Source organism: Silurus meridionalis, chromosome 5 (assembly GCF_014805685.1).
Source record: "Silurus meridionalis isolate SWU-2019-XX chromosome 5, ASM1480568v1, whole genome shotgun sequence".
In the NCBI taxonomy this organism is placed as follows: Eukaryota; Metazoa; Chordata; class Actinopteri; order Siluriformes; family Siluridae; genus Silurus; species Silurus meridionalis.
In genome coordinates this window covers 15510821-15536659 of record NC_060888.1, presented here as the reverse complement: position 1 = coordinate 15536659, position 25839 = coordinate 15510821, and the positions used below count along the sequence as shown (strand labels likewise).

Sequence of the window (25839 nt, the reverse complement as noted above, 5' to 3'; positions counted from 1 at the left end):
GTGGCCTGAGCTCAGCCAATGGGGTGTGAGCGGCGGAGCGAGGGCGTGTCTGTCTGTTCGGAAGAGAAGTTGTGTGAGCGCGAGCCCCAGCACTGCTCAGAAGAAAAGACAGATAGAGAGTCAGGCGGCGGCAAAGGGTGGCAGTGCGACCCTCTTTCTGAGGGGGGGTCTGATTATAACAAAATATAACACACCATATATGCATGCCCAGGCCGGTCATATGCCGATCATAGGGATTTTCGTAACCATCTAGCTCTATATCTATCCATTTCAAAATGCCTATTTTACTTTTCCTGATAGACACGTCCGCTTCTATGAATCAGCGCACATATTTGGGTACGACGTATCTGGACATTGCTAAAGGCGCGGTTGAGATCTTTATGAAGGTAAAGAATAATTTTACCCCGACTTTTACCGCTTACTGTTGTACCTTGTGGCAGTTAAGGATCCCTGTGATAGGATCAAGTCGAAATTAATGTGTTATTGTTTCGTTTTCTTTAACAGCTGCGTGCCCGAGACCCGGCTAGTAGAGGCGACAGGTACATGCTAGTTACATTTGACGATCCGCCATACGGAGTAAAGGTAAATAAATGCTGCTCAAATTGTTTGTATGTGGATAAATCGTAGATTTTTTTCTGACAGTGAGACTCTACTGTCCCTTTGGTTCGTAGCATCGGGTCAGACGGCTTCCCGGTGACGAAAACGGCTATTTTTTGTTAAAATACCCGCAGACGCGGAGCAGCGCAGCCTCTGAACATGGCGGACATTTTGCTTTTGTGTTGGGAAGCTCTCGGGCGCTTAGATGGAGGCGGAGAGATTTATTATCTACCGTGACGTATCGCGTGACGCGATGGTGGGCAAACTCGTCCCGGATTGGACAAGCGATCTGCCCTTCTCCCTCAAGCCCGCCCCTCCCGGCGCGCTGTGGCTGACCTCTGCGCTTTCTTATTGGCCAATAAAGACTAAACAAATCAAAACTGATTTGATTTCTGAAAAGCCATCAATAAGAAAATGAGAGTGCATTTCACTTAGGGTGTTTTATTTTTATATTAAATATATATATATATATATATATATATATATATATATATATATATATATATATATATATATATATTTCCCCCCTCTCATTGGTTAATTTTACATTGACTGTAGTCTTGACATAGTCAAGTGCATATTTATAACAAGCATCAGTTTTTGGCCCTCTTCATTCACTTACCTCTCTCCATTTGAGTACATGAATCACCCTCTCATTTAGAAACTGTTTCCCAGTGTCAAATCCCATGTAAGCATAAAACAAATTGCCTTCTCCTAAAGTTACCCGGTTTGCATTGCTTAAACAAATGGCCTGACCTAGACAGAAAGTTCACATTGTAGTATGTGACCCACACAAGGTGATCCTGACACATACAGATACATGCTTTTGGTTTGGCTTCCCTTTTTTTTTGTTGTTGACATCTTCCACTTTTTAAACTGAACATTTCAGTTTTCACAAAACCCCCCGACATTAAGACTTGACTACGGCAAAAAAAAAAAAAATACGTTGCTGTGATGAACAAAAATAAATCCTTCAGCAGTTATAACAAGTGTAAAGGCAAAAACAAGTGACCATAAACACAAGTGACCATGTTTTTTATATGAATATATGGATCATTCCAAAGTGTCATATAAGCACAAGTGTACAACATTTACAACCTGATATAGACTAATTAGCAGGTTGTTCCTAAGCATTTTGCTTCTATTTTTTTCCCCTTATTCTATATCACATCTTTACCTCTCACATTTCTACAACTTATCCGCAGGCAAAGATTTAAACTACATTGCAATTGCCGTTAACTTTGTAAATTCATACCATTTCTTTTAGTTTAACAGTAGTTTCTAAATAATTTATTTTTATAACTCAGTAATATGCTTTATCATGAATAATGAACACCATTGAACAATAAGGAAAGGATTTAAAGAAGGACATGGTCAATAATATTGTAGAATATCCTTCATTGGATGCTTATATTCTGTGCGGAGAATCAGTGTAACATTTATTGCAGTACAGTTCATGGTAGACCAAATTGAAGGGTCTTTTTATTTGCACGGTAGAGCTAAATGTTCTACCCTTGTCCTGACATGGATTTCAGGATCTGTGGATGTGACTTGCTGCTGCATGTGAAATTGCGTCCTTCATTAGCTGGTTGACATTGACAATGAGAGTGGATTCATTCCCAGGCAGTTCATTAGTGTTTTCTCTCTGGCAGGTGGCCAGGTACTCTCTCAGGGGCTTTTCTAAACCCACACTCCTTTTTCAAGCTTATCCTAGAAAGTTTTGGGCTACTTTTTTCAGTGCTTTACGACCTTTGAAAGTGTGTGCAGTCATATTTAGAAGAGGCCCCTAATAGACTTTTGTCCACACATATTATATACATGTCCTGTATTGTTCATTGTCTGTTGGACAACAGATTGTTTTTTTTTCCTGCTTACAGTTGGTAGTCCTGCAAGGCATCTGTTTCATGTTGATATTAAGCATTATAAGACACAACAGCTCACTAAGCTGTAAGCGTTGTGTATGTGTGTGTATATGTGGGTGTGTGTTTGCTATTCATGGCCAGCGTGTCCCACCCACCTGTTTAAAAACACTCTTCTCAACCAAGCTTTAACTTTTCGGAATTAGTCACAGAGCTAATCCAGTTGTCAAAAACAATACATCATGTAAGAGCCAACACAGCAAGATAGAATCTGGCTACAGTGTCCAAGAGAGTGGCTTTTTAATTTCCTGTCAATTATTCATGAGCTTTTCTGTAGCTAGTCAGTAAAGAGTTTGCTGTAAGCTTCCGGCTCTGACAAAGCTCTCTTTTTCTGAGCAGTGTGCTTCACTCTTCTCATTCTTGGACAAACAGATCATTATTCTTAGTCCTGCCCATTTTCTGAAGTTGTTTTTTCATACATTTTTCTCATCTCCTTCCCCTTGCTGTATGTTGTTGATCATGTTGTGGTGCTTACAAAGTTTGATCTTAATTTCTGTATTATTACATGTGAAAGGAATTTTAGAGTTTAGAGATTAGTTTTATGCAAAGAGATACTTTGCACATGGAATATGTTTTGCACATGATGACGGGGTTCCTTTTATTATGCTTAAGTAGATGGACAGACCTCAGAGGCTTTAAAATATCAACGGAAACGGAAATGAGTCAAATGGTGGCTGTGTATTTATGGGAGAATTCGCAAAGTATTTCTGTCTTTTCTGAATCAGGCTACTAAAGAAGGGTTTATTGGATGCTTGAAATAAGCCTGATATAATTGCTACCACTTTTACTCTTCACTTTTTCCTCATTCTGGTGTCCCTTCTAGTGCAGGTTTTATGTGGCTTGGTAAGCACACCCCATTCCGTTTCTTAAACTCTGTAAATCCACGTATGAAGAAGGACAAATAGTGATAGTAAAAGGCTTGAAATATTTTTGTGTCAAGACCTTGTTCTATTGCCCCAGATGCAGAGGAGCTTTTCACAAGCGTGATTTTTTTTTTTTTAAATCTGTGGGTTAGCCAGTCATCATTAATAAAAAAAATATAGATTTTTCCTACATATCAAAATCATGTTTTTACATATAACAAGCACCTGTCGGTCAGCGCCATTTTTTGCTACAGATCAGAATGTCAGACTCTGCGTTTGTGTTGATTTAAAAAAAGACAACCTCATCTTGGAACAAAGCAGACCCACAGGGAGAGTCTCTCTCAGTGTTACTTACTTGTACAAAAAGCTCTGGTATCTAACACATACTACATTCCCAGCTAACAGACACCATTTAGTAGCACACAATATTAGAACATTTGAAAAATATTCAGATAGGTTCTAAGAATGTTGGGCTGTAACTTTCCAAAAATAATGTTCCTGCAGTATTCAAAACACTTGCTGTAATAGTGGTTTGTCAAGGAAAGACAAAACATATGTCGTAGACACATTCCTACTAATGATCCTGTAACATACAAATATCCAGTAACATTGTAGGAATCTTGACTGATTTTTTGTCTTTAAACCAAAACTTACTTCAGCCATTATGTTATAAAATAATATTTAGCTAGCCTTATGTGTCCATGGTCGATTCAGTTACGGCTAATAAAGGCTAAGCGCTAGGACAAGTCTCTGCTAAGGTTCCTTATTTGGCTACATTTGGGGGCAATATTGCATGAGGTCTTCTTGGCAACGACAATAAACGTTAGAGAGAGAATTTGAAATGTTAAAAACAATTAGAGAGACCCATTCAGATACATGCTATTCTAATACAAGATTCTGACATTATAAAGTGTGATGAAAGTTAAGGCAATTTCACATTATGAAAATATATTGCATGCTGTCTGAGTCCACCCCAAGCTGTCACACGTCTGGCTCTGCCAAGATGATTCCTGCTGTTCCTTCACGGGCGTTGCATTTATACGGGTGCTGGTTTTCTCATAACTGCAGCTTAACAGGGAACAAGTCTTTATCTGTCCGTTTATGCTGTGCAGCTCATTTGTACTAGCCACCTGTCCTGCATTTGGATAAGGAATACAGTCATGTTTGGCTTGTATATTACTGACACCATGCCTCTACTCTATTTTAGTTGTGTTTCTGCAAGAAAGCTATCGGGGTTATTTTGCGCACTAATTGCATTCAGTTTTTTTTTCCTTAATGATTTCAGTGGATTTGAGTTCTACTGCATTGTTTTGACACAAAATATACCCCCAGTCTTAACTATACTGTATTTAATGTTAAATAACATGGCATCTAATCAGCAAACCTAGTGCAGAACATATGTCTCTATCATTGATTTTGAGACATTGGTGTATGCAGTTCTTGATTTATTTAGTCAGAGTCTTTCTGAAACTCTGTTTTTTTTTATGTCAATGGACATGGCAAGAAAAGCACTCTGACTCACACCTGTTGATAAATTGTTAAAGTAGATGGAAAGAAATATAGAATTCACAGTAACAATAGGTCCTCTAACTGAATTATTGAGTGCCACTGAAGACACCTACATTCTTTAGTGTGCGTTGGTTTCCTCAACATACACAAGACCAGCCCTTAAATGACCTCAAACTCTCAAAAGACAAATATCTATGCGTTTGTTTCTTATAGAGGTCATCCCTATACACTTTTACGTTGAGACTGAGCTGTCTCAGGGTGGAGCACTGCAGCATCTGGCCTGTGACTCTTGTGGAGATTTGACATACATGCACATTTACATGTAATGCACTGATTTCCTCCGAATGAATAATTTAATTTTGGATTAAATGATTGTACCGTTATTATGGGCCATTAAGCACGTTTGTTTCCTGGGAAGAGAATCTGAAATGTCATGTGCACACATAATGAAACATCTCTGTCTGCAGTGTGTTATTACGAAGAGAGAAACTTTGCAACGCAATGGCAACTTGATTTTTTTCAAGAGATGGAAGCAAATCATTTCAGAGGTTTTATATCTGGACTGTATCACTGAACTTTTGGCTACACACACACACACACACACACACACACACACACACACACACACACACACACACACACACACATTATTTGTCTTACTGTCATTGTGAGGACCAGCTATTGACAATTCTTATAACAGCTTAATAATGCTGTGTTTACAGCTGTTTCTTTTGTCCATGCAAATACAAAACTTGTTGGTTCCCACCAAGAAATCCTGTCAAGACACAGCACACTTATCCTCTCAATTATACTCTCACTTATACTCTCAATGGATCCTGTCCATTTTCTCTCAGTTACTTTTTCATTCCCATTTGTGCTCGGTAAGCCTGCAGGTCATTTGTAGATTGAGCATCAAGCTGTAACAGTAAGGCACTTGACCTCACTGGAAGAAGCAGCGAGACAATCCACAGACAGCCGGATTCATTAGCCTGTGCTGTCCTGTGTAGGCTTTGATCGCATTTTGTAGTACATGCCATCCGATACCGTGTGCGAGTCTGCTTGTGTTTGTGTCTTCACAGCGCTGCAGCGTGACCTAATGTGCTCTCTCTCTCTCTCTCTCTCTCTCTCTCTCTCTCTCTCTCTCGGTCCTCCAGCATTTTCTTGTGTCTTGTGTGACCTTTTTCTGTATGTGTTTGTGTGCACCATAGGCGGGCTGGAAAGAGAACCATGCCACCTTTATGAGTGAACTAAAGAATCTGCAGGCATGTGGACTGACCACTCTTGGTAATGCTCTACGAACTGCCTTCGACCTGCTCAATCTCAACAGACTGGTGTCTGGCATCGACAACTATGGCCAGGTATTAATGACGTTCTCCTTCATCTTCTGAAGTGGAAAATAAGTGGTGGAGCCTAAATGACACCTGGTCTGGCTTTCATGATTTCATAGTTAGGCTAGTTAGGCTAGGCATAGTTTGATAATGGAAAAAATAATGTTTTATTTTGCTAAATATTGAAAGTATTATTCATTTTGTAAATGATTCTGAAGCAAAATAGTTTGCCTTGTCAAAATAGTTTTTTTCTAAATCTCAGAGACTACTCATAATCTATTTGTTGATTTGAAGTATTTAGCATTACACATTTTTTAAAATGTAAAATAAAATATACATACCACAGTATACATCTAAATAAATACAAATTCACAAATGGAGTCTACAGAGATAATTCTTTTGAATAGTTTTCTAAGGTTTTTTTTATTTGGAAGCAAAGGAAAATCCAGCGAGTTGTGATTAAACACAAGTCAGCTAATTTTATCTTAGCTTGTCACAGACACTTAATTTTGGAAGCCAATAATTATGACAGTGATTAATTGCGCTTCCTATTTTTTATAGCCTATATTTTGTCCTTATGTACATTTAAAATAGTAAGCCATTTAGCATTCAGCCACTTTGTCTGAGTGAGTGTGTAGGAATGCTGAACCGCCAAAGTACAGTACAAGATATAGATAGAAAATTAAATCACAACATTGTGTCTATTCTCAGTGTAGTCCTGCTGTAGCCATCTACCATTGAGCCAATGCTTGTAATATCTACTGCACTCAGTCAGACTGCATTAAATATATGAACAGAAAAGTCAATAATATGGTTTCTTCAGGGCTGCTGCATTTGTGAGTGCTTCCCTCTAAGGAACGATCTTATTTTTATAACCCCATGGGCCAGTGGGTAGATGATAGCAGCTTCAAAGGTCTAGTTTGCTGTGTAGATGTGCAGCATTTAAATTTTTGTTGTAGATGATCCCATTTCGCATTATAATCGAATACTTCACCAACGTCAGGTCTACATTAAGTCAAATTAAAAATAGTCCAATTTTACGTGTTACACTGTGACGTATTTTGATACTTTCAACTCTTAACTAAGTTTTAACAAACCAACTCTGACCTTCTGGACCTAGACTTTGGGGTGCACTGCAAATTTAGTAAAGTTTCTTTTGATACATTTGACATTGCTTGTTTCAATACCAGTTTTCCTGTTAAAGGGATCTAACTGACTATGATCTCTTCGTTTCCATGTTTTCCACCCTTACATTTTGGTCTGTGTCATGATAGAAGTGTGTATATATAATCTGATTCACTTACACACATAGTTCTTCTGGTCGCAGCCAAGTGCTCTAAGAGTGTTTTTCTTTCCCTTCAGGGTAGGAATCCCTTTTTCCTGGAGCCGTCAGTCATCATTACCATAACGGATGGGAACAAGCTGACACACAGCTCTGGAGTGCCAGATGAGGTGAGGACCTGTGACCCACCATTTGGAGATTCTTTTTGTAAAACTGCTTTGTATGATCATGGAGGCCTTTTTTCTCATCTAGGTCATGTCATTTTGACTATCTAGGAGTACAGCAAGGAAACGTGGTGCAACCTTAAATATTTTTTCTGTTTATAAGCATGTTTTTGCCTATGTCTCCTCAGCTTCACCTGCCTCTGAACTCCCCGCTACCCGGGAGTGAGCTAACCAAGGAGCCGTTCCGTTGGGACCAGCGTCTCTTTGCCCTGGTGCTGCGCATGCCCGGTGCAGCCGTCCCCGACACCGAACAGCTTGGCAGTGTGCCCAGTGATGAATCAGCCATCACCCAGATGTGCGAGGTTACCGGAGGTACTAGCACAATTTGTTCAAAGCCACTTAAAGGCACTTTTCTGTCCATCACTTTATTTGAAAGTAGCAGAGAGGAGTTATGTCCTGTGCAATTCCCACACTGTTCTTTACACACTATTTAGAAGAGCGTTTTATCTGTGCCAGACGAGCGGTCACAATTTCCTATAGATATACTTATCCCCAGAAGTAGAAACATTATAGCCTTTGATGCTTGATTAGTCTGTTTCATTTTCTCTTCACAATACACAGAGCCACCTGTCAGTTACAGGTTACAGAGTTACAGGTCAGTGTAATGCATCGAAAACCTTTTTTAATTAATACACCTGTTCTTATTCTGTCTTACACTTACACATAGCTTCATTTACACTGTACCGTACTTTAGAAAAGAAAATTCGGTCAGATTGAAATGACTTCTAAACGTGTTTTTCTCTTAAAGTTTACAGACTATTCGTCGTGTCATTTTAACTTGCAAATCCGTGCTATTAAAATAATGGAAGAACTTATAAGATTTCCACAGGAAGAATGCTGAAAGGCAAGTCGGTCAGTCAGTAAAGGCTAATATCAGTAAATGGATATTATATTTACGTCATTACTGCCAGAGTTTAGTTCAGTCTGTTACATTTATGGCATTTGAAAGATGATCTTTAGAGAGACGACTTCTTTTTCCGCTTCTCCCATTAGGGGTCGCCACGGCGACTCATTTATAGAACTGAGCATGTAAGGGTTAAAAGCCTTGCTCAAGGGCTCAGCAGTGGCTGCTTGGTGGTGCTTGGATATAAACTTGCAACCGTCCCTTCATAAATCCAGCTTCCACCGAACTACCACATCCTTGCTGTTAACATTCATTCAGTGGATAGGTACAATACACCTAGTCATATGTAATATTAATTATTTAGTATGTTAAATTAGCAGGTTTACATGTACGCATTAGGTGATCTTAAATCCTTAAAATTGGAGGCACCATATACAGTGGGAATAAGTAGGTTACACACCACCCACATGTGAAAAGTGTAGGTTTTTGTTAGGGTGAAGAAAAAAAAAATTAAACCAATAATAAATAGTTAATCATTGCCAGATGTATTTTCTATTTAATAAGTAACAAATCTTATTCAGAATATTGCTCAAAAGTAATTTTTATACATCTGTCTTTTGTGAAGTGATTCTGTTTAATTCCAAATGAAGCTCATCAGTTTCTGTAGAATTTTTGTTGACATCATCTTGGTTTCATCCACCTGCTGAAGCTATGACTCACTAAGAGCTTTGAAGGCATGTACAGGATCTCATTGTCAAAAGGCTATTGATCTGGAGAGGAATGCAAAATAATTTCCAACACATTAGATGTTCCATAGAACATTGTAAAGGTCATCATCAACAAATAAATAAATGGAACATCACAATGACATTATAAAGAACAGGACACCCCTTCAATTTTGATAAAAGGACAAAAAGAATGCTTATTAGGGAGGTTGTCAAGAGACCCAGTGTAAATATAAAGGGGCTACAGAAATATGTGGCAAGTTCTGCTCACTCCCTGGATGTTGTAATATATATTTATTTTAATTAATATAAATAATTATTTTTCTACATGTATTCTCTACATGTCTGGGCTATGGGGTTGGATGGCTCGATAAAATCTCTTTCTTGAGAAATAAACATCCAGTCACAGCAACATCATCTTAAACTATGTGCAAAGTTTGTCTGATGAACTTTTGGGTATAATTTAGAATGTTTCCCAGAAAGAACACCATGTTCACTGTGAAGTGAAGCGTAAACCCGTGGACTTACTTAGGCAGCTGAAAATTAACATGAAAAAAAACATCAAGTCAAGAGGCTTTTATTGTCATTTCTACTATACACAGTGGTACACAGTCCACAGTAAAAACGAGACAAAGTTCCTCCAGAACCCTGGTGCTACACGTAACTACAACACACAACATAAAGCTACATAAAGTGCAACCTAGTGCAAACAGTGCAGACAAAAAATAGTACAGACAGAAAACACAAGACAGTGTGGGACAATACACATAATACAAGATAGCGCCGACCAGTAAACCTACTGTATACTCTGATTATACAGTACTGTGCAAAGAGGACTAGAACGACTATAACCAAGAGTATATGTAAACAAACACATTGAAGTGCAAAAACAGCAGTAGCAGCAGTCTAAAGGTGCAAAAAACAGCATGTAAACGGTAGTTTAATTTTAACAAAATATTCTAGCAGAACAAGGATTCCAAGCACAAACAAAATAATTGCTTAACAAGAATATAAATATTTTATAACGGTGAAAACCTATGTTATGATTTATGATTTAAATTGAGCTGTGTCAAGTAGACTCTATCTTAATTTGATGTCTCTGAAGCATTTTTTTTAAGAGTGGAATCAAATTGCCAAATCTGGATGTATTAAGTTGATTAGACCAATTCTGACAGTGCTGAAGTAAAAACGAGAAATGGTTTAACAGAGTATTATCCAAGCGGTGTTTACACTTATGCACTCAGGTTACTGTATGTCTTTTATTTTTCCCCTAAAACATTTCTTTTTGTTTTTCACTTAAAAAAAAAATTTAGGTTGTAAAACAACATAAGGAAAAATATCTGATGTGATTTCTTTTGAGTGCTTTTATTTATTTATTTATTTTTTTTAAACCCAAAAAACTGCAAGTTTAACAGGGGTGTGTAACCTTTTTATATTCAGTGTAGGCTGTAAAAGTCATTATATCGATACCCTGCCCAGTATAGTCATGTACATAGAGAGCCATTTGGTATTTAGCCTGTTATTGTTCTGCAAGAGATATCTTAGCAGAGACGAGACTCTGATTCAGGATCATTAAACCTGCCTCCTGTCTGTCATTATTCTAATTAGATATGACATTAGTGAATTATACTGATAGTACAGAAGGTCATTTGTTCTTGTCCTAACTGGGTGAAAAGACAATTGCTGTTTTTTTCTAGTCAGGACATTTACAGCATTTAAACACCATTCAGTAAATGCAACTCAGTTTTATACGCTTCATTGAAAAACACAAGTGCATATAGGCCAAGGTTAGAGAACACCATCCCCCTAGAAGCCTTTTCGGGAGGAGTTAATGTGGAAGTTTGATATTACAGCTCTGAAAACTGATATTTATTTGTTTTTTCCTTGTTTCTTGTCAGCGGTTGTCTGGTGCTTAGCACTTAGTAGATACACCACTGTCAGGTTTTTTTTTTTTTTTTATATTCTCTCAAATACATAAACAATACATTTTCTCTTGGTGTTTTTAAGGTCGGTCGTATTGTGTTAGAACACAGAGGATGTTGAACCAGTGTCTGGAGTCTCTGGTGCAGAAGGTTTTGAGTGGAGTAGTTATTAATTTTGAGAAGATGGGCCCAGATCCACCTCCTGTGTGTGAAGGTATGTATCTGGGGATTGGCACAGCACACTATGCTTGCAACCTGATGAAATTAACATGAATTGTAGGATTTCATTTCCCCCAGCATAATTTATTCACACTATCAGTTTGATACACAGGATGCAAAGCGGAATTATGTTTGAAATCCACCATTATGATGAAATTCATTGTTTGCAACCCCTTTTTTAACATGTCCTTGTAGAATTAGAAATGATGTTAAAGAATATATATTAAAAGCTTGTAGTGCCTGTTTGTGATCAGTTCCACTTCATTTGCTCTTATTTTTGTCATGCAGATGGTCTGGTAGATCCAGTTCGACCTCTGTCATCCTTCAGCTCCCAACCTTGGCACAGCTGCCACAAACTCATATATGTTCGGCCAAATCCCAAAACTGGTGTCCCTGTGGGCCACTGGCCGATTCCTGAGTCCTTTTGGCCTGACCAGAATTCCCCCACACTGGTGAGTTATACTATAAGAGTCAATCCTAAATTCATACAACTTGTTTTAACTGCCCACACACTATTCACTCTGGCTGACACTTTTGCTGTTGGACTTTGTTTAGCAAGAATGTCCAGATGGTATGCCACTTTTTGCTTTTTTATTGCCAGCCAGACAGCATGACAGCAGCAATCAATTAACCCCTAATCCAGAACTGTGTATTTCCTGGAGAGGTCTTTCATGGCTTAGAGATGGTAGCTTCTTTTTTGAAATCAACAAGAGGTCTGATGTCAGATTGAGAATGACGTTAGCCACGTCCTCAGACTTCTTTGAAGGCATCATGTTGTTTGAGTGTAGCTAAATATTTGCCCGATGTAGTTGACAACATTCTTTGATTCTTTTTTTTTTTAAAACAAGGAAAAGGAGTTAAACGTTGAAATGAAAGAAGCCTAGTGTCTGTAAACCCAGACGTTTGGCTCATGTTATGGAGCCCATTCTAGATCTGCAGTATTGCATGTAAGGATATAAAACACTTAAAAATAACTAGCAAAAATCAGTAGTATTGGGCATAACGTTAAAAAAGACAGACTCGGAAAAATGAACCCAGGCCAGTATTAATAGGCTTAATGTTCTAGAACACTATACAGTAATTTAGTAGTTTTACTAGCCATAATAGTTGCTTACTGTGCTATGTTTGGTGTCCTGCCTTTCCTTGCCATGTGGGTGCTGAGAGTGTGATCGAGGCAGCAGCGATCGAGTACGCAACTGTGCCTTCTGACTGAGCTGTAGTAGTCCTTTAATGCTTGCCTCTTGACATGAGGCCTTTTCCACCTCTCCACTTTCTATTGCCTTATTATAATAGTATTGTGTTCACTTCTGCCTGTGGATAACATAACTGGACATTTGCAGTTCATTAAAGCAGCAGTAAAATTCTGCAGTTTTTTTCAGTTGCCTGAAGTTTAATGGTTAAAATGTCTGTAGTAAAAATCAGCAGTTCTTCAACAGCATACATATATTAACTCTCAGTTTATAATTTACTCCCTTAGCCTCCTCGATCTTCTCATCCAGTTGTACGTTTCTCTTGTGTCGACTGTGAGCCTATGGTTATTGACAAGCTGCCTTTTGATAAGTATGAGCTGGAGCCTTCACCTCTTACCCAGTACATTCTGGAGAGAAAGTCCCCTCATATGTGCTGGCAGGTAAGACCTACTTTTTTTTCCCCCAGATAATTATTATTATTGATATCAATTGATATTAAATAATATAAATGTATGCCCCATTGACCAAGCAAAGTTACTCTCAAATTCGAGTGAACTAAACATCAGTGTTGGACAGTAACAAAGTAAATGTAATTTGTTACTGTACTTAAGTAGTTTTTTCGCGTATCTGTACTTCACTCAAGTATTTCCGTTTGGGAGACTTTTTACTTTAGTTTTTTGCATTTCAAAGTTAAATATTTTACATTTTTCCAAAATAGTCGTTCCTTTTTATTTATAATATATAATGGATCAAATGTGGATAAAAACTGGTCAAGCACACAGCAAGCCACCAATCAGGGAAGAGCGCGTGCTCTTTTTGTTTTGATTGTCCCTTGACATTGGCGGATTTAGGCGACATAGGCAGCATTAAAATTATTATTATTATTTTTTAACTAATGCTCATTTGCAAGGTCAATTGTTATATCATGTCACGGTCAATAAACCCGGTCGGTACTCGGAGTGTCCACCGGCCGGAAACGTTCCCTCACTCATACACTCAGAAAGGGGGTTTGGGTGAAGTCACGTCAGTAAGGAGAGCTGAATCCAAATTTAAATTGTGGATGACAAAAAAAGGTCTAAACCCTCAGGAGCCCAATTCAGAAAAAGAGGATAGAAGTAAGGGGGGATACATGCAAAAGATAAAGGTGTGTATGCAGCTCTATCATTATCTCGTTATGAGGATAGTAAAAGCTAATGCATTTGATTAAATAGGCTAAAAACTATATAGCACTTAGGTTATGCTGTGTTGCTATGCTTTTATGCGTATAACATCAACATTTCTTTTAGCTGCATAACATTATAATTTAAAGTATGTAGTTTATCATAATGTGTGTAGCAACAAAATAATTACAGCCAAACAAGTCTAGTTTGGTTGTAGTTAAACAGCACTTATTAATTTGGTTACTTTTAATCGAGATGATGTCATAAAGGTTTTAAGTGATTGTACTGAAAAATGTCCTGGAAGGAATCTCCAGTGCAGTTTAAAAGGCTCATTTAAAATACATTTATTATAAGGATACCGATGTTGTATGTATCTTATGGCTACACATAGACAAGGAGTTGTTTGGTTCTTGCTTCTGAGAGTTTGATAAATTATGCACAATGACGTGTAATTAATTGCGCAATAAATGCATTTAGGGTGATATTTCTACATGAACTGAAGCTCCATCTAAATTTGTGGATTGCTTTGAGAATATGTCTTACTCAACCAGTGACGGTAGCTGAAGCAGAGAGGAGCTTTTTAAAGCTGAAACTAATCAATGGGGGAGACGTTGGGCCGTGGCGTGGTTCACCCCGGGCATCATTCATGCTAAAACCGCTATTGCTGGTTGTTGGTATCTACTTAGCATGAACATACAGTTAAGCGTCAGTTCAACATCAAGCAGAACATTTTAAGAGGAATAAATGATGGAACTTCTGACTCAAACTTGCCACAGCACCCGTGGCCTTATTTACAAGATTTTTTTTAAGTCATTGAAAAGAAGGTTTTGGTCTCATGATAATTTATTAGATATTAATCAGTGTTTGACTTATTCATTTCATTTATTAATAAATTGATATGCTAAAAGGAACAGAGTCTTTTCACATCGTTCACCCAAATAAGGATGGGTTCCCCTTTTGAGGCTGGTTCCTCAAGGTTTATTCTTTATGACATCTAAGGGAGTTTTTCCTTGCCACAGCCGCCACGGCTTGCTCATCAGGGATAAATACACACCATCCACCTTGACTGTTGATTTCTGTAAAGCTGCTTTGAGACAATGTCTGTTGTGAAAAGCGCTATAGAAATAAACTTGACTTGACTAGACATCGACTGAGTTGATTAAGCACAGTGATTAAAATGATAAGACCTTATAGCCATAATAAATCATAGTACTTTGGATACTTTAGTACATTTAAAGGCAAATACATTTGTACGTTTATTCATATGAAAGTTAAAAGGGAGCACTTTTACTGGGGTAATAGTTTAACTAGTGTATCTCTACTTTTTTACACAAGTACATGCTTTGTGTAATTTGTCCACCGCTGCTAAACATACACATCGCTTTTAAAATACATATTTCATCTCGAATTGAGAAATTGAAAAACTACACTTTACACAACATAAAGTTTAACTAAGTGTACTATATGTCAATCTTTCTTGTACCTCAGCATATTCGCTGGCATCTTAGACAACGCCCACTGTAATAAGTGCATTAACATTATGCTTATTTTAAGGCTGGCCATTATGACAATAAAGCTATCATCAATTATCTTACAGTTTTCCAAACTTTGTGGACTCCATTTTTAATCACAATAAGAATTAGATCAGAAAAGAAGCATACTTTTGTACCAAATGCTGATTTAATAAGTGTAATCAGTTGGGTAAGTGTAAGTGTAATGTGTATATTAATGAACATCAGTAGTAATAGATTTGAGGCACTGGAATGCTATTATAGGGGATTTGGAAAAAGAAAGATTAACAGCTAAAGTAAATATTGTGTAAACTTCGAAGGCATGTGGTATATACATTGTCAAGGGACCCACTAATCTTTAAAAAAAAAAAAAAAAAACCTGCAAAACTGTGGCATTTAATGTGGAAATTTTGACACCATCTTTAGCTCTGCCCCTATGGAGCACTCCACATGATGAGGCATTGAAGTTTTTTTGTCTCGGAGGACTGTGTGAGAGTAGAGGGAGCTAAGCCCAGAAGAGGCTGAGCTCTGCTAACACTTGTCCCTTGCCACCTAGGTGTTTGTGAGCTGCAGTGGTAAGCACAGTGATGTAGTGCAGCCCTTCGGCTACCTGAAAGCCAGCACCACTCTCACCTGCGTGAATCTTTTCGTCATGCCTTACAACTACCCTGTACTGTTACCACTCCTCGGTAAGTGTGTGTTTTACTTCCTACAGCTAGAAGGAACTTTTGTAAATTTGTTCTTTAACTTGCCAGATTTCATCATTCTTACATTCGTCCATCTCATATTTATCAATGGTCTCTTCCGAAAGTATTGGAACAACAAGACAAATTCATTTGTTTTTGCTATTAAGACATTTGGTTTTGAGGTCAACAGATGAGACAATAGTTTTTTTTTTTTGTTTTTTTTTTTAAATAGATATTTGCATGTAGGTTCTTAAAATGTAGCACATTTGGTGACAGACCACCCAATTTTTACATCTTATTGATACCCTGATAAATAACCCTTGATATGTAAATGCATATCCATTGTTTTCTATAACTGCATCAACCTGGCAACCCAGTGACACGACCACGTTAATACTTTTCCAGGCTTGTACTGCAGCATCCTTTATTTGTTGTTTGTTTTGGGAGAGTTTTTACCTACAATATCGGGATTCTGTAGGAGTGTCGTGTTTTCTGATAAGCTTGTATGTTTTCTATCATGATCAAATTCTCATTTTGGCTTTTCCATCACTTTGGTAGAAATTGGATTCTGTATTTTTTGGCAAAATCCAAGCTGTTTTTTTCTGATGCTAGCTGCTACTGAGTGGGTAACTGATCTTTAGTTCTGTTCTTGAAATCTTATTTTGTACAGTAGATTGTGATGTTTTCACCCGTGCCTTTCAGAGGGTTTTTTTTTCTTCACAGCTCACAGTGTTTCTGTCATCAACTGCTGTTGGCCATCTTGTTTGATGTCTGGTTGTTAGTACACCAGTGGTTTCTTTCTTTTTTAGGACATTCCAAATTGTTGTTGTACTGGTCATGTGCTTGTGCAGCAGCTCTGATTCATTCTATCTATCTATCTATCTATCTATCTATCTATCTATCTATCTATCTATCTATCTATCTATCTATCTATCTATCTATCTATCTATCCATCCATCCATCCATCCATCCATCCATCCATCCATCCATCCATCCATCCATCCATCCATCCATCCATCCATCCATCCATCCATCCATCCATCCATCCATCCATCCATCTTTCTATCTATCCTTCTATCCATCTTTTGATCTCAATCCCAAATGTCTTCAGTGTACAAATGAAAAGAAAAAGAACAGCTTTTGGACATAACACACATATTTTAGGACATAATAAAGTATTCTATATTTAAATGAATAACCTCTTATTTTTTTGACTGAACAGATGACTTGTTTAAAGTGCACAAACTAAAGCCAAACCTCAAGTGGAGACAAGCCTTTGAGGTGTACTTGAAAACTATGCCTCCTTACTTTCTGCTGGTAAGAACTGCAATGCTGCATTGGAATGTTTAGGTGTAACATTATATTTATTTAAATTGTTTTTAAGTATATTATAAAATATACACAGTATACAGTTGTTGTAAAATAGTGATGTTTTTCGAAAATAGAAGTGCTGATAGGGGATTTTTCAAATGAATCAAATTAAAGTAAATGAACAGAAGAGAAATGCAATAAAAATCAATATTTGATCAATAAACCACCTTTTGCTTGCCAAACAGCATCAATTCTTCTAGGTACACTTGCACACAGTTTTTGAATGAACTCAGCAGGTAGTTTGTTCCAAACATTTTGAAGAATGAACCATAGATCTTTTGTGGATGAAGGCTGCCTCAAATCCTTCTGTCTCTCCAGGTAATCTCATACAGACTCAATGATGTTGAGATCAGGGCTCTGTGAGAGATAAAACTATTACTTTCAATCTTTTTGGGGTCATTGCCCTGCTGCAGAATAAATTTAGAGCCAATCAGACACTTCTCTGATGGTATTGATGATGGATAAGTATCTGCCTGGATTTCTCAGCATTGAGGACAACATTAATCCTGATCAAATCATTGCATCGCTCTCTAGCCCTTTGACAAACAACTTGTTTTTTTGCTACAGCCAATTATTTCAGACTTTGACTCATCATTGAGTCACTTATCCTTGTTTCCATGTCAGAGGTATGGCCCTTTGACCACAATTCTTCCATGAGGCCCACTTTTGGTAACACTTCTTCAGATAGTAGATGGATGTATCTGGGTCACACTGGTTCTGATGGCACGGCTGAGAATCTTCCGATACAGAAGGGACGTAAGCATGATGTGCCTTTCATCTGCTGCATTAGGTTTCTTTGGGCGACCACTGCGTCTACGGTCCTCAACACTGGCATTTCTTTGTGCTTCTTCAAAATAGCTTGAGCATCACAACTTAATACCCCAGTCTGCTTTTAAATCTTTGCCTGGGAGAGATCTTGCTGATGCTGTATAACTACATTGTGTCTTGTTGCTTTGGTCAGTCTTGCCATGGTGACATGAAACTGTCTTCCACAACCTCACCTAAGTAGCCTAAGAGTTTGGTTGTTTCTCACCCAGTTTTAAGCCTCCTACATAGCTGTTTCTGTTTCAGTTAATGATGGTGTTTTAGCCTACACTTGGTATAATTGGTTAATCATACACCTTACTCTGACCCTATAAAATCCTTGACTTTGTGCAAGTGTATGAACTCTGAAACCCAAAGGGTGGTCGTACCAAATATTGATTTCTCTTTTGTTCATTTACTTATCATTTTGTTTAATGATAAAAACATATATTAACACTTATTTTTGAAAGCAAAAAACATTTGTGTTTGTATGTATAATAATATATATGAATTATTAGAATTTTTGTATGTACCAAAATATATTGTGTATATATTTATATATACATATATTAAATTAGTATTAAATATAGAATATATTTTGTGTTTTGTGTTGTCTGTGTGCATTTCACTGTGTATTGCGTCAGCTATATGTGGTTAAAATGACAAAAGCTTGACAAATGTGAAGCAGGTTAAAAAAGGGAAAGTGTTTTTTAAAGAACATTAAATTAGATTGTTATTAAAAGACATTGTTATTAGCTGGAAATCTTTATGTAATCTAGAAACGTGAGGTAACAGTTACAACTCTTTGACACTCAATGACAGAGAGGGTTATATCAAATATCCTCATAAACACAGTAGTCATATAGCTGTTATGTACATTTTTATGTCTACATAGTCAGTCATCTGATCGTAGTTAACACTGTTTATTTGTGTGTGATTTAATCTTGTGTTGTTAAGTCTATAATGAGGTTGAGATCCTGTTCTTTAATGAGAATGACCTCATTTTGTCTGTTTTTATCTTTTCTTTCCTGCTTTCTTTTCTGCTTTCTGTAGCCCTTAAAGAAGGCACTTAGGATGATGGGAGCTCCGAATCTCATCTCTGACAACATGGACTGTGGCCTCAGTTACAGTGTCATTTCCTACCTAAAAAAACTCAGTCAGCAGGTAAAGTCACACACTGATAAAAAATATATATATTACTATATTAACTTTATAATTTATATATATATTCATACATACACTGTGTTTAGACACACTTTCTCTCTAACATTCTTCATAAGCTGTATAATAAATATATACGATATATAGCCAATATTTATGGACACCTGATCATCCCATTCATGTTTGTTTTTGGACATTTCTGGGAAGCTTTTCCACTAGAGTAGGAGGATGTATGTGGGGGGTTTGTCCTTTCAGCTACAAGAGCTTTAGTGAGTTCAGACACTGATGTCAGGCAAGAAGGCCTGAGATGTAATTAGCATTCCATTTCATCCCAAAAGTTTTCAGTGGGGTTTAGGTCAGGGCTTTGTGCAAGCCAATTAATTTCATTCACTTCAAACTTGTCAAACCATGTCCTAATAACTTGCTTTGTGCACAAGACATTGCCATGCTGGAACAGGTTTGGTTTCTTATTACCAGTGAAGGAAAATTATACTGCTACGTCATAGAGAAACATCCTGTGCAATCGTGGCAACAGTTTGGTGAAGACCCACTTACTTGTGTTGGTCAGGTGTCCAGTGTTCTACAAACAAGGAAAAGCATTAGTGTCTTAATGAGTATGGAGTAAATAAAGAGAGTGGAAACTATCTAATTTTGGATAAGTAAACATTTTAAAGGACAGGGTTGTTTTGGTTCATTTTGTGTATTTAATTCCACGTTTAATCAAAGTAAGAATGTTTGTTATTTCAGGCAAAGATTGAGTCAGACAGGATTATTGTGTCGGTGGGGAAAAAGCCCCCTCAGGAGACTGGCATCAAGGTGAAGAATCACTCGAATACATTATCCCTTGCCCACCGGCGTGATTTCAAACAGCTACTGCAGGGCATCACAGGCGAGGTGCCTCTCCGCCTTAACGACATCAACCTCAAAGAATTCGCTGGATTTCAAATCGCTCTCCTCAACAAGGTACAGCCTTTAACATTCGGGGCTGAGCCCGTCAAGGGCAACACTTCTAAATCAATTATGTCACAGATCATGTTTTTGCCTGACAACCGTATGGAATGTCACAGTTACATACACGCATCATTTAGTTGATCATTTTTTATTTTTTATTTTATTTTTCTTGTAAAACTGTGTCTATCTGACATGCATGTCTTGGTTTTATTGAGTGATACATCAGTTATTACCTAGTAAGTTCTTTCTGAATTTCCTGTACAGGAGGTAAAGCCCCAGGCGTATCGTAATGCCTATGATATTCCGCGGCGGAATCTTCTGGATCAGGTCACGCGAATGCGCTCCAACCTTTTAAGGACTACTCAGAAGCTAATCAGGAGCCAAGATGAAGGTGTGCTCAAAAGACATACACAATCTTTGGACTGTTTCTGGTTAAATATTCGTTCAGGTCTTTTATATTGATTTACGGTGTGCTACTTCAAATACAGAAAGAAACTAAGGAAATGGTGAATGTCAAACAAAACAAAACAAAATTCACCGTTTTATGAATGACCTCATTTTACGAATGAATGAATAATGTTAACTTTTTTTTTGTAGATTATTTGCATAGTATTCCTGTGGCTCAGATGGGAAATTATCAGGAGTACCTGAAGATGATGCCATCCCCCCTTCGCGAGATCGACCCCGATCAGCCCAAACGCCTGCACACATTTGGCAACCCATTTAAACAAGACAAGAAGGTGCTTTCTTTCACAACTGATCCTCAAATTCCCACTATAATTTTTACAATACTTGAACACCCAATAAGTTAAAGTGCACAATGGGTTAACTTCATATTTGTTGGTTATATAAGTTTTGTTTGTCCACATGATAGATATTATTGTTTGTACAATACACAAATGCTTTTTGTATTAGTATGTTTCTGTATTATTTTAACTATAGAAACATCCAAACACAACAGTGTTAAAGTAAGTACGTTTTTCTCTTTATGATCACAGGGAATGATGATTGATGAAGCAGATGAGTTTGTCACAGGCCCTCAGAACAAGAAAAGGGGAAACCCAACAGATCCTAATTCTGGTGCAGCTCCAAAGAGGCGGCGGAGTATGTCCCCTTTGCTGCGTCGACCTCAAACCCCACCTATCATCAGCAATCATGTGCTAGGCAAAGGGTCCACAGTAGTTCCGGGCCAACACGGTCTCATCAAACCCATCCCACTGCACAAAGGTAAGCATTATAAAGCTATTATAAAGCTATTAATAAGGTCTGGTTGAAGATATTGCATTCAATGCCTCACAATAAACTTCCAATGAACTTAGTTTATCATTTTTTCAGCAGCCATACAATTTAAAGTTAATTGAATTTCCCTGAATAATTAGCAAACAGTGTTGATGTTAACAGACACATAAAACATTGCCATGTGCTTGGGGCGCCACCTGATGGTAGGAGCATGAACAGATGTAATTGAAAATTAAACTTCTAAAATGGTCACATAGTTTTTTTTAATGTATTTACAAAAGCCAGGCATTTTAAAACCATTCCTTTGTTTTTCGAAGGTTAAAATACACAAATACAATCTTTGTAAAATAGCATCATTTCAGAGTGGTTATGCTTTTATTAAATATCTTTTCATGACCTGACATTTTCTCTTTTGTGGGTGTTTTAGAGGTTCCTGTTGCTACGTATGATGTATGTATGTATGTATGTATGTATGTATGTATGTATGTATGTATGTATGCCTCTACAATGTCTGTCTTATAAAGTTCAGATATTGCAATTGTTACATTTCAATTATTTTTGATTGTGTTAAAAATACTTTGTCAACTAACAGGAAGAAAAGTTTCAGCCATGAGACTTAAAATAGCCATTTGGTGAATTAAATTGTCAAGTGTTAGCTTGTTACTTTGTCAAGTGTTTTCATGTGTTTCATGTGCTTCAATTCTGCTGGGATTATGTTGTCACAATAAGTTTCTGCAGTAAAACCCCATATGTTGGTAATTGGAGCATGTCTGGTTTCTGTCTCTCCCCCTGTAGGAGTGGAGGGAAATAGCACAGTGGGTGCAGAGAGCAATGGTGAGAGAGTGATGAGTGGAGAGACTGGAGACAGCTGGTCTGGGGGAGTGGAAGGGGTCGGGGGAGGAACTGTGGCGCTCTCTCACGAGGAGAAAGGAGGAATGAAGGTCACTGATGGAGGGGAAGAAAGGGGACTGCTGGAGAACAGGCTTGGAGAAGAGTGTATGGAGGAAAGACCGCCTGAAAGACCACAGAACTGTGATAATCCAAGTCCTCCAGACCAGGACAGAGACATGGAGGGTGCAGGAGAAGACACTTCTACACGGCCCACCATTGTTATGGTTCCTCTGGAGGGTAGTAATGCTGAACTGCGCACTCGAGTCATTAAAGAGGTCCGAAAACCTGGTCGCAGTAAGTGTCATGGCTATATACCTTTATATCTGCGTGATTTTTACACTGACATAACTTGTAATGAGTTTTAGTCATTCTCTTGTTGAAATGTCTCTTAATCTCTGCCTTTGACAGATTACGAGGCAATATTCAGGCTGCTAGAAGAGGTAAAAGGACCAGTGTCAGTCCAGAGGTACTTTATCCATTACGCTATCAAAGAAGCAGCCAGGTGGGTATATGCATGTAAACACACACAGACACACACAAATGCACACACACCAGCACACTATTTGAATTGTGTTCCAACTAATTCCAACATCTATTTCCTGCCATTAATACTGCAAAGCAATATATACCCAAATAAATTTATTAATTAAAGCTTTTCAATCAATGAAGATGATCATGGATCTACGTTCATGCATATCCATGTCCATTAACATTTTATATAGGTTCTAAATAGTGGCTTGCATATAAAATCTGGAATAGAACTGGTTTGAATACATTTTTTTATATACCCTGTACCCATGTACTGTGCTCATCTACTTTGACATAAAAAAAAGGTCTTTGAATTCTATGGTTTTAGTTACCAGGACATAGTAAATAAAATAATCTGTCCCTCAGCAAATTTTCTCAAACCTCAAAAGAACAACACATGGGGTATTTCACTGTTATCATTTATTATTTATTTATTAGGTCATGTTAAAAAAAAAAAAGCTAAGCACACCGTATAATTTAATAGTAGAACCACCAGTCATGTTCTGTATGACTTGAGCAGTCTCTTACTTCATCGAACTTTAACTTTTAACATGATAACTGAGGCCTGTAGAGTCTGAGATGTAACTCCTATGTTTTTTGCAATTGGGAAGATTGGCAATTGTCCCGAATGTTTTCCACTTGTGAAAAATCTTCCTCACTGTAGAATGATGAGCTTTAAATTGTTCGGAAATGTCCTTCCCAGATACTGTAGATAAGCAGCAGCAACAAAGTGGTGGTCCATTAGTTAAGCTGCTGACTCTGCCTTTTTGTCAAAAAATTTAAAATAAACATATGATAATTCATTTGTAATAAAGAATATTACCCTATTTTCCGGACTATAAGCCCACTCTTTGAACCCTGTGGCTTAAACAATGAAGCGGCTAATTTATAGATTTTCCTTGGTTTTTCCTGGTTTCACAAGCTTCAAGCCAAAAAACTGAGCCCCATAACATTAGACCAATGAAATTGCAGAACGTGTTCAGGTGAACCAATGGAACTCTTTATATTAAATCAGATGCCGCACCACATCATAGTTATGGATGCGGTTCCTCTGACATTTGACCTGCCGCTCACTTGGACTGTCAACAGAATATGTGAATCATTGGTCACGCTGAAAACAACCGGGCATGAAAAAACGCACTTTACCTGTGTTCTGAGCTGCACGGCATCAGGAGAAAAGATTCACCGATGGTGATTTTTAAACGCACGACGATGCCAAAAGAAAAACTCCCAAGAGAAATAGTTGTGAAAGGAAGGAGGAAGACAGTGAACAATGACTTTCTTGGTAGGCTACTGTTTAGATACAAGCCGTGTAACAGACACTGTCTTACATTAAAGCCTGTGTGAAGTTCATTAGTTTCAGTGTAGTGTGCGGCTTATAGACAGGTGCGGCTTATTTATATTCAAAATAAAAATCTTTTTCAGTGGGTGTGGCTTATATTTGGGTGTGCTTAATAGTCCGGAAATTACGGTATATATGCAAGCATTTTTAGGTATTTCAAGCTATTAGAAGTCCAGACCACAGGAGGACCTTTGGTTATACACACCCAAACGTTTATCATCAGAGCCCTCAACACGCTCTGACTCCTGCTAATATAAACATGCAAGGGCTTAACTTCTGTCTGTCTATCGTTTTTTGTCTCAGATTCAAGAAGCGTGTACTGATCCAGCAGCTGGAATCTGCTCTCGAGGAAATTGAAGAGAGACAAATGATGCCTGCACAAGTTAACAACATCCATGGCAGATAGTGAAACGTTTGGCAGCGAGGAATAAACCGTGGAGATGGCGGAGCGGGCTACACAAGCATGCCTGTTAAAGGCCAGCACTGTACTTCAGAATCGGAGAAAGATCCAGAACAGAAGAAATGAGGACGTAGAACTTCATTCTGTTGCTGACACTCTGAGTAACTGGAGTCGTGACACATTAGAAAGCGCTTATGTGGAAAAGTTATAGGCTTGACAATATAATATGATATTGAGTGGAAATCCTTGGCCATTTTAGCACATCAGACGGCCCACGAACACACCCCCTCCAGCAAAAGCAGGTTTAGCCCCGAGAGAGACGAGAGATGGTAAGAGACATCATGTTAGCGCAATTGTCTTTGTCTGTAGATGTCTGTCCACTGTCATAGACATCAGCTGAACATGATGGGTATGCTTTTGCACAAAATATCTGTAGCCCGTAAGGTTCAACAGCAGTCCAGGGACTCCAACCAGCCTGGCCACCATCCAATATTGTAGACCACTGTGGAGCAATAATTTAGTTTATCAGTTTTCCTTTACACACTCTTCAGAATAATGCAGTCTTAAAGATTCTCGATACCCGACGCCCCATGAAATCATCCTGAGCAGGAAACAGGTCGTCAGTTTGTCTCTGTGTTTGTGGTAATAAGCAATGCTAAGCAACATAACAGGACCAGTCAATTTGATGTTTTGAAAAGCTTCACCAGACTCTGTGCAAACTAACTAGAAACATGCAACGCATCTTTTAAGCAATAGATTCCAATGAACGCCAGGCAAGCTGGCACCAAACTGTCACTTTGATTCAGGCCAAAAAAAAAAAAAAAAGAATTCTAGTAAGGAGGGATGTAGTTGTTTGGAAACTCTAGACCCATTCAGCATCATCTGTTCTAAACTGGATCATTTGTTCGACTGTCATCGGCTACTTTTCTCATGCAAAAGCTACCTTAGTGACCACATGGTTGTTCCCTTTGTTTATTTTTCAAAGCAAATGTATACGACTTTTTGACGTTCATAAATAATATAGATTATTTTTGGATGGTATTCTTACCAGAACATAATATTTTAAGAATTGTATAAAACATTTTTGTAACTTTGTTATTATATATAAAATGTAAAGTTTTATGATTTTTTATGAAGAAAACCGTGAAAACAAAATAAAACATTATAAACAAA

At 37.8% G+C, this 25839-nt stretch overlaps 1 protein-coding gene across 1 annotated transcript; it reads left to right on the top strand.

Moving 5' to 3' along the window:
- Positions 1-52: 52 nt before the first annotated feature.
- Positions 53-25839, top strand: ints6l (integrator complex subunit 6 like). The gene is made up of 18 exons (XM_046849233.1): positions 53-386; positions 505-582; positions 6097-6246; positions 7579-7668; positions 7851-8034; positions 11299-11427; positions 11721-11884; positions 12910-13062; positions 15850-15982; positions 17202-17296; positions 19208-19318; positions 20063-20278; positions 20531-20657; positions 20864-21006; positions 21265-21493; positions 22301-22690; positions 22805-22898; positions 24570-25839. The coding sequence occupies exons 1-18, from the start codon at positions 276-278 to the stop codon at positions 24670-24672; spliced, it is 2700 nt and encodes an 899-aa protein (XP_046705189.1). The 5' UTR covers positions 53-275; the 3' UTR covers positions 24673-25839.

Bases quoted from the DNA above. Each gene is read 5' to 3' on its own strand.
- ints6l (XM_046849233.1), top strand. From the start codon at position 276: ATGCCTATTTTACTTTTCCTGATAGACACGTCCGCTTCTATGAATCAG. The intron at 11,885-12,909 runs GTGAGTTATACT...TTACTCCCTTAG, and splicing joins ACCAGAATTCCCCCACACTG to CCTCCTCGATCTTCTCATCC. The intron at 20,279-20,530 runs GTACAGCCTTTA...TTTCCTGTACAG, and splicing joins AAATCGCTCTCCTCAACAAG to GAGGTAAAGCCCCAGGCGTA.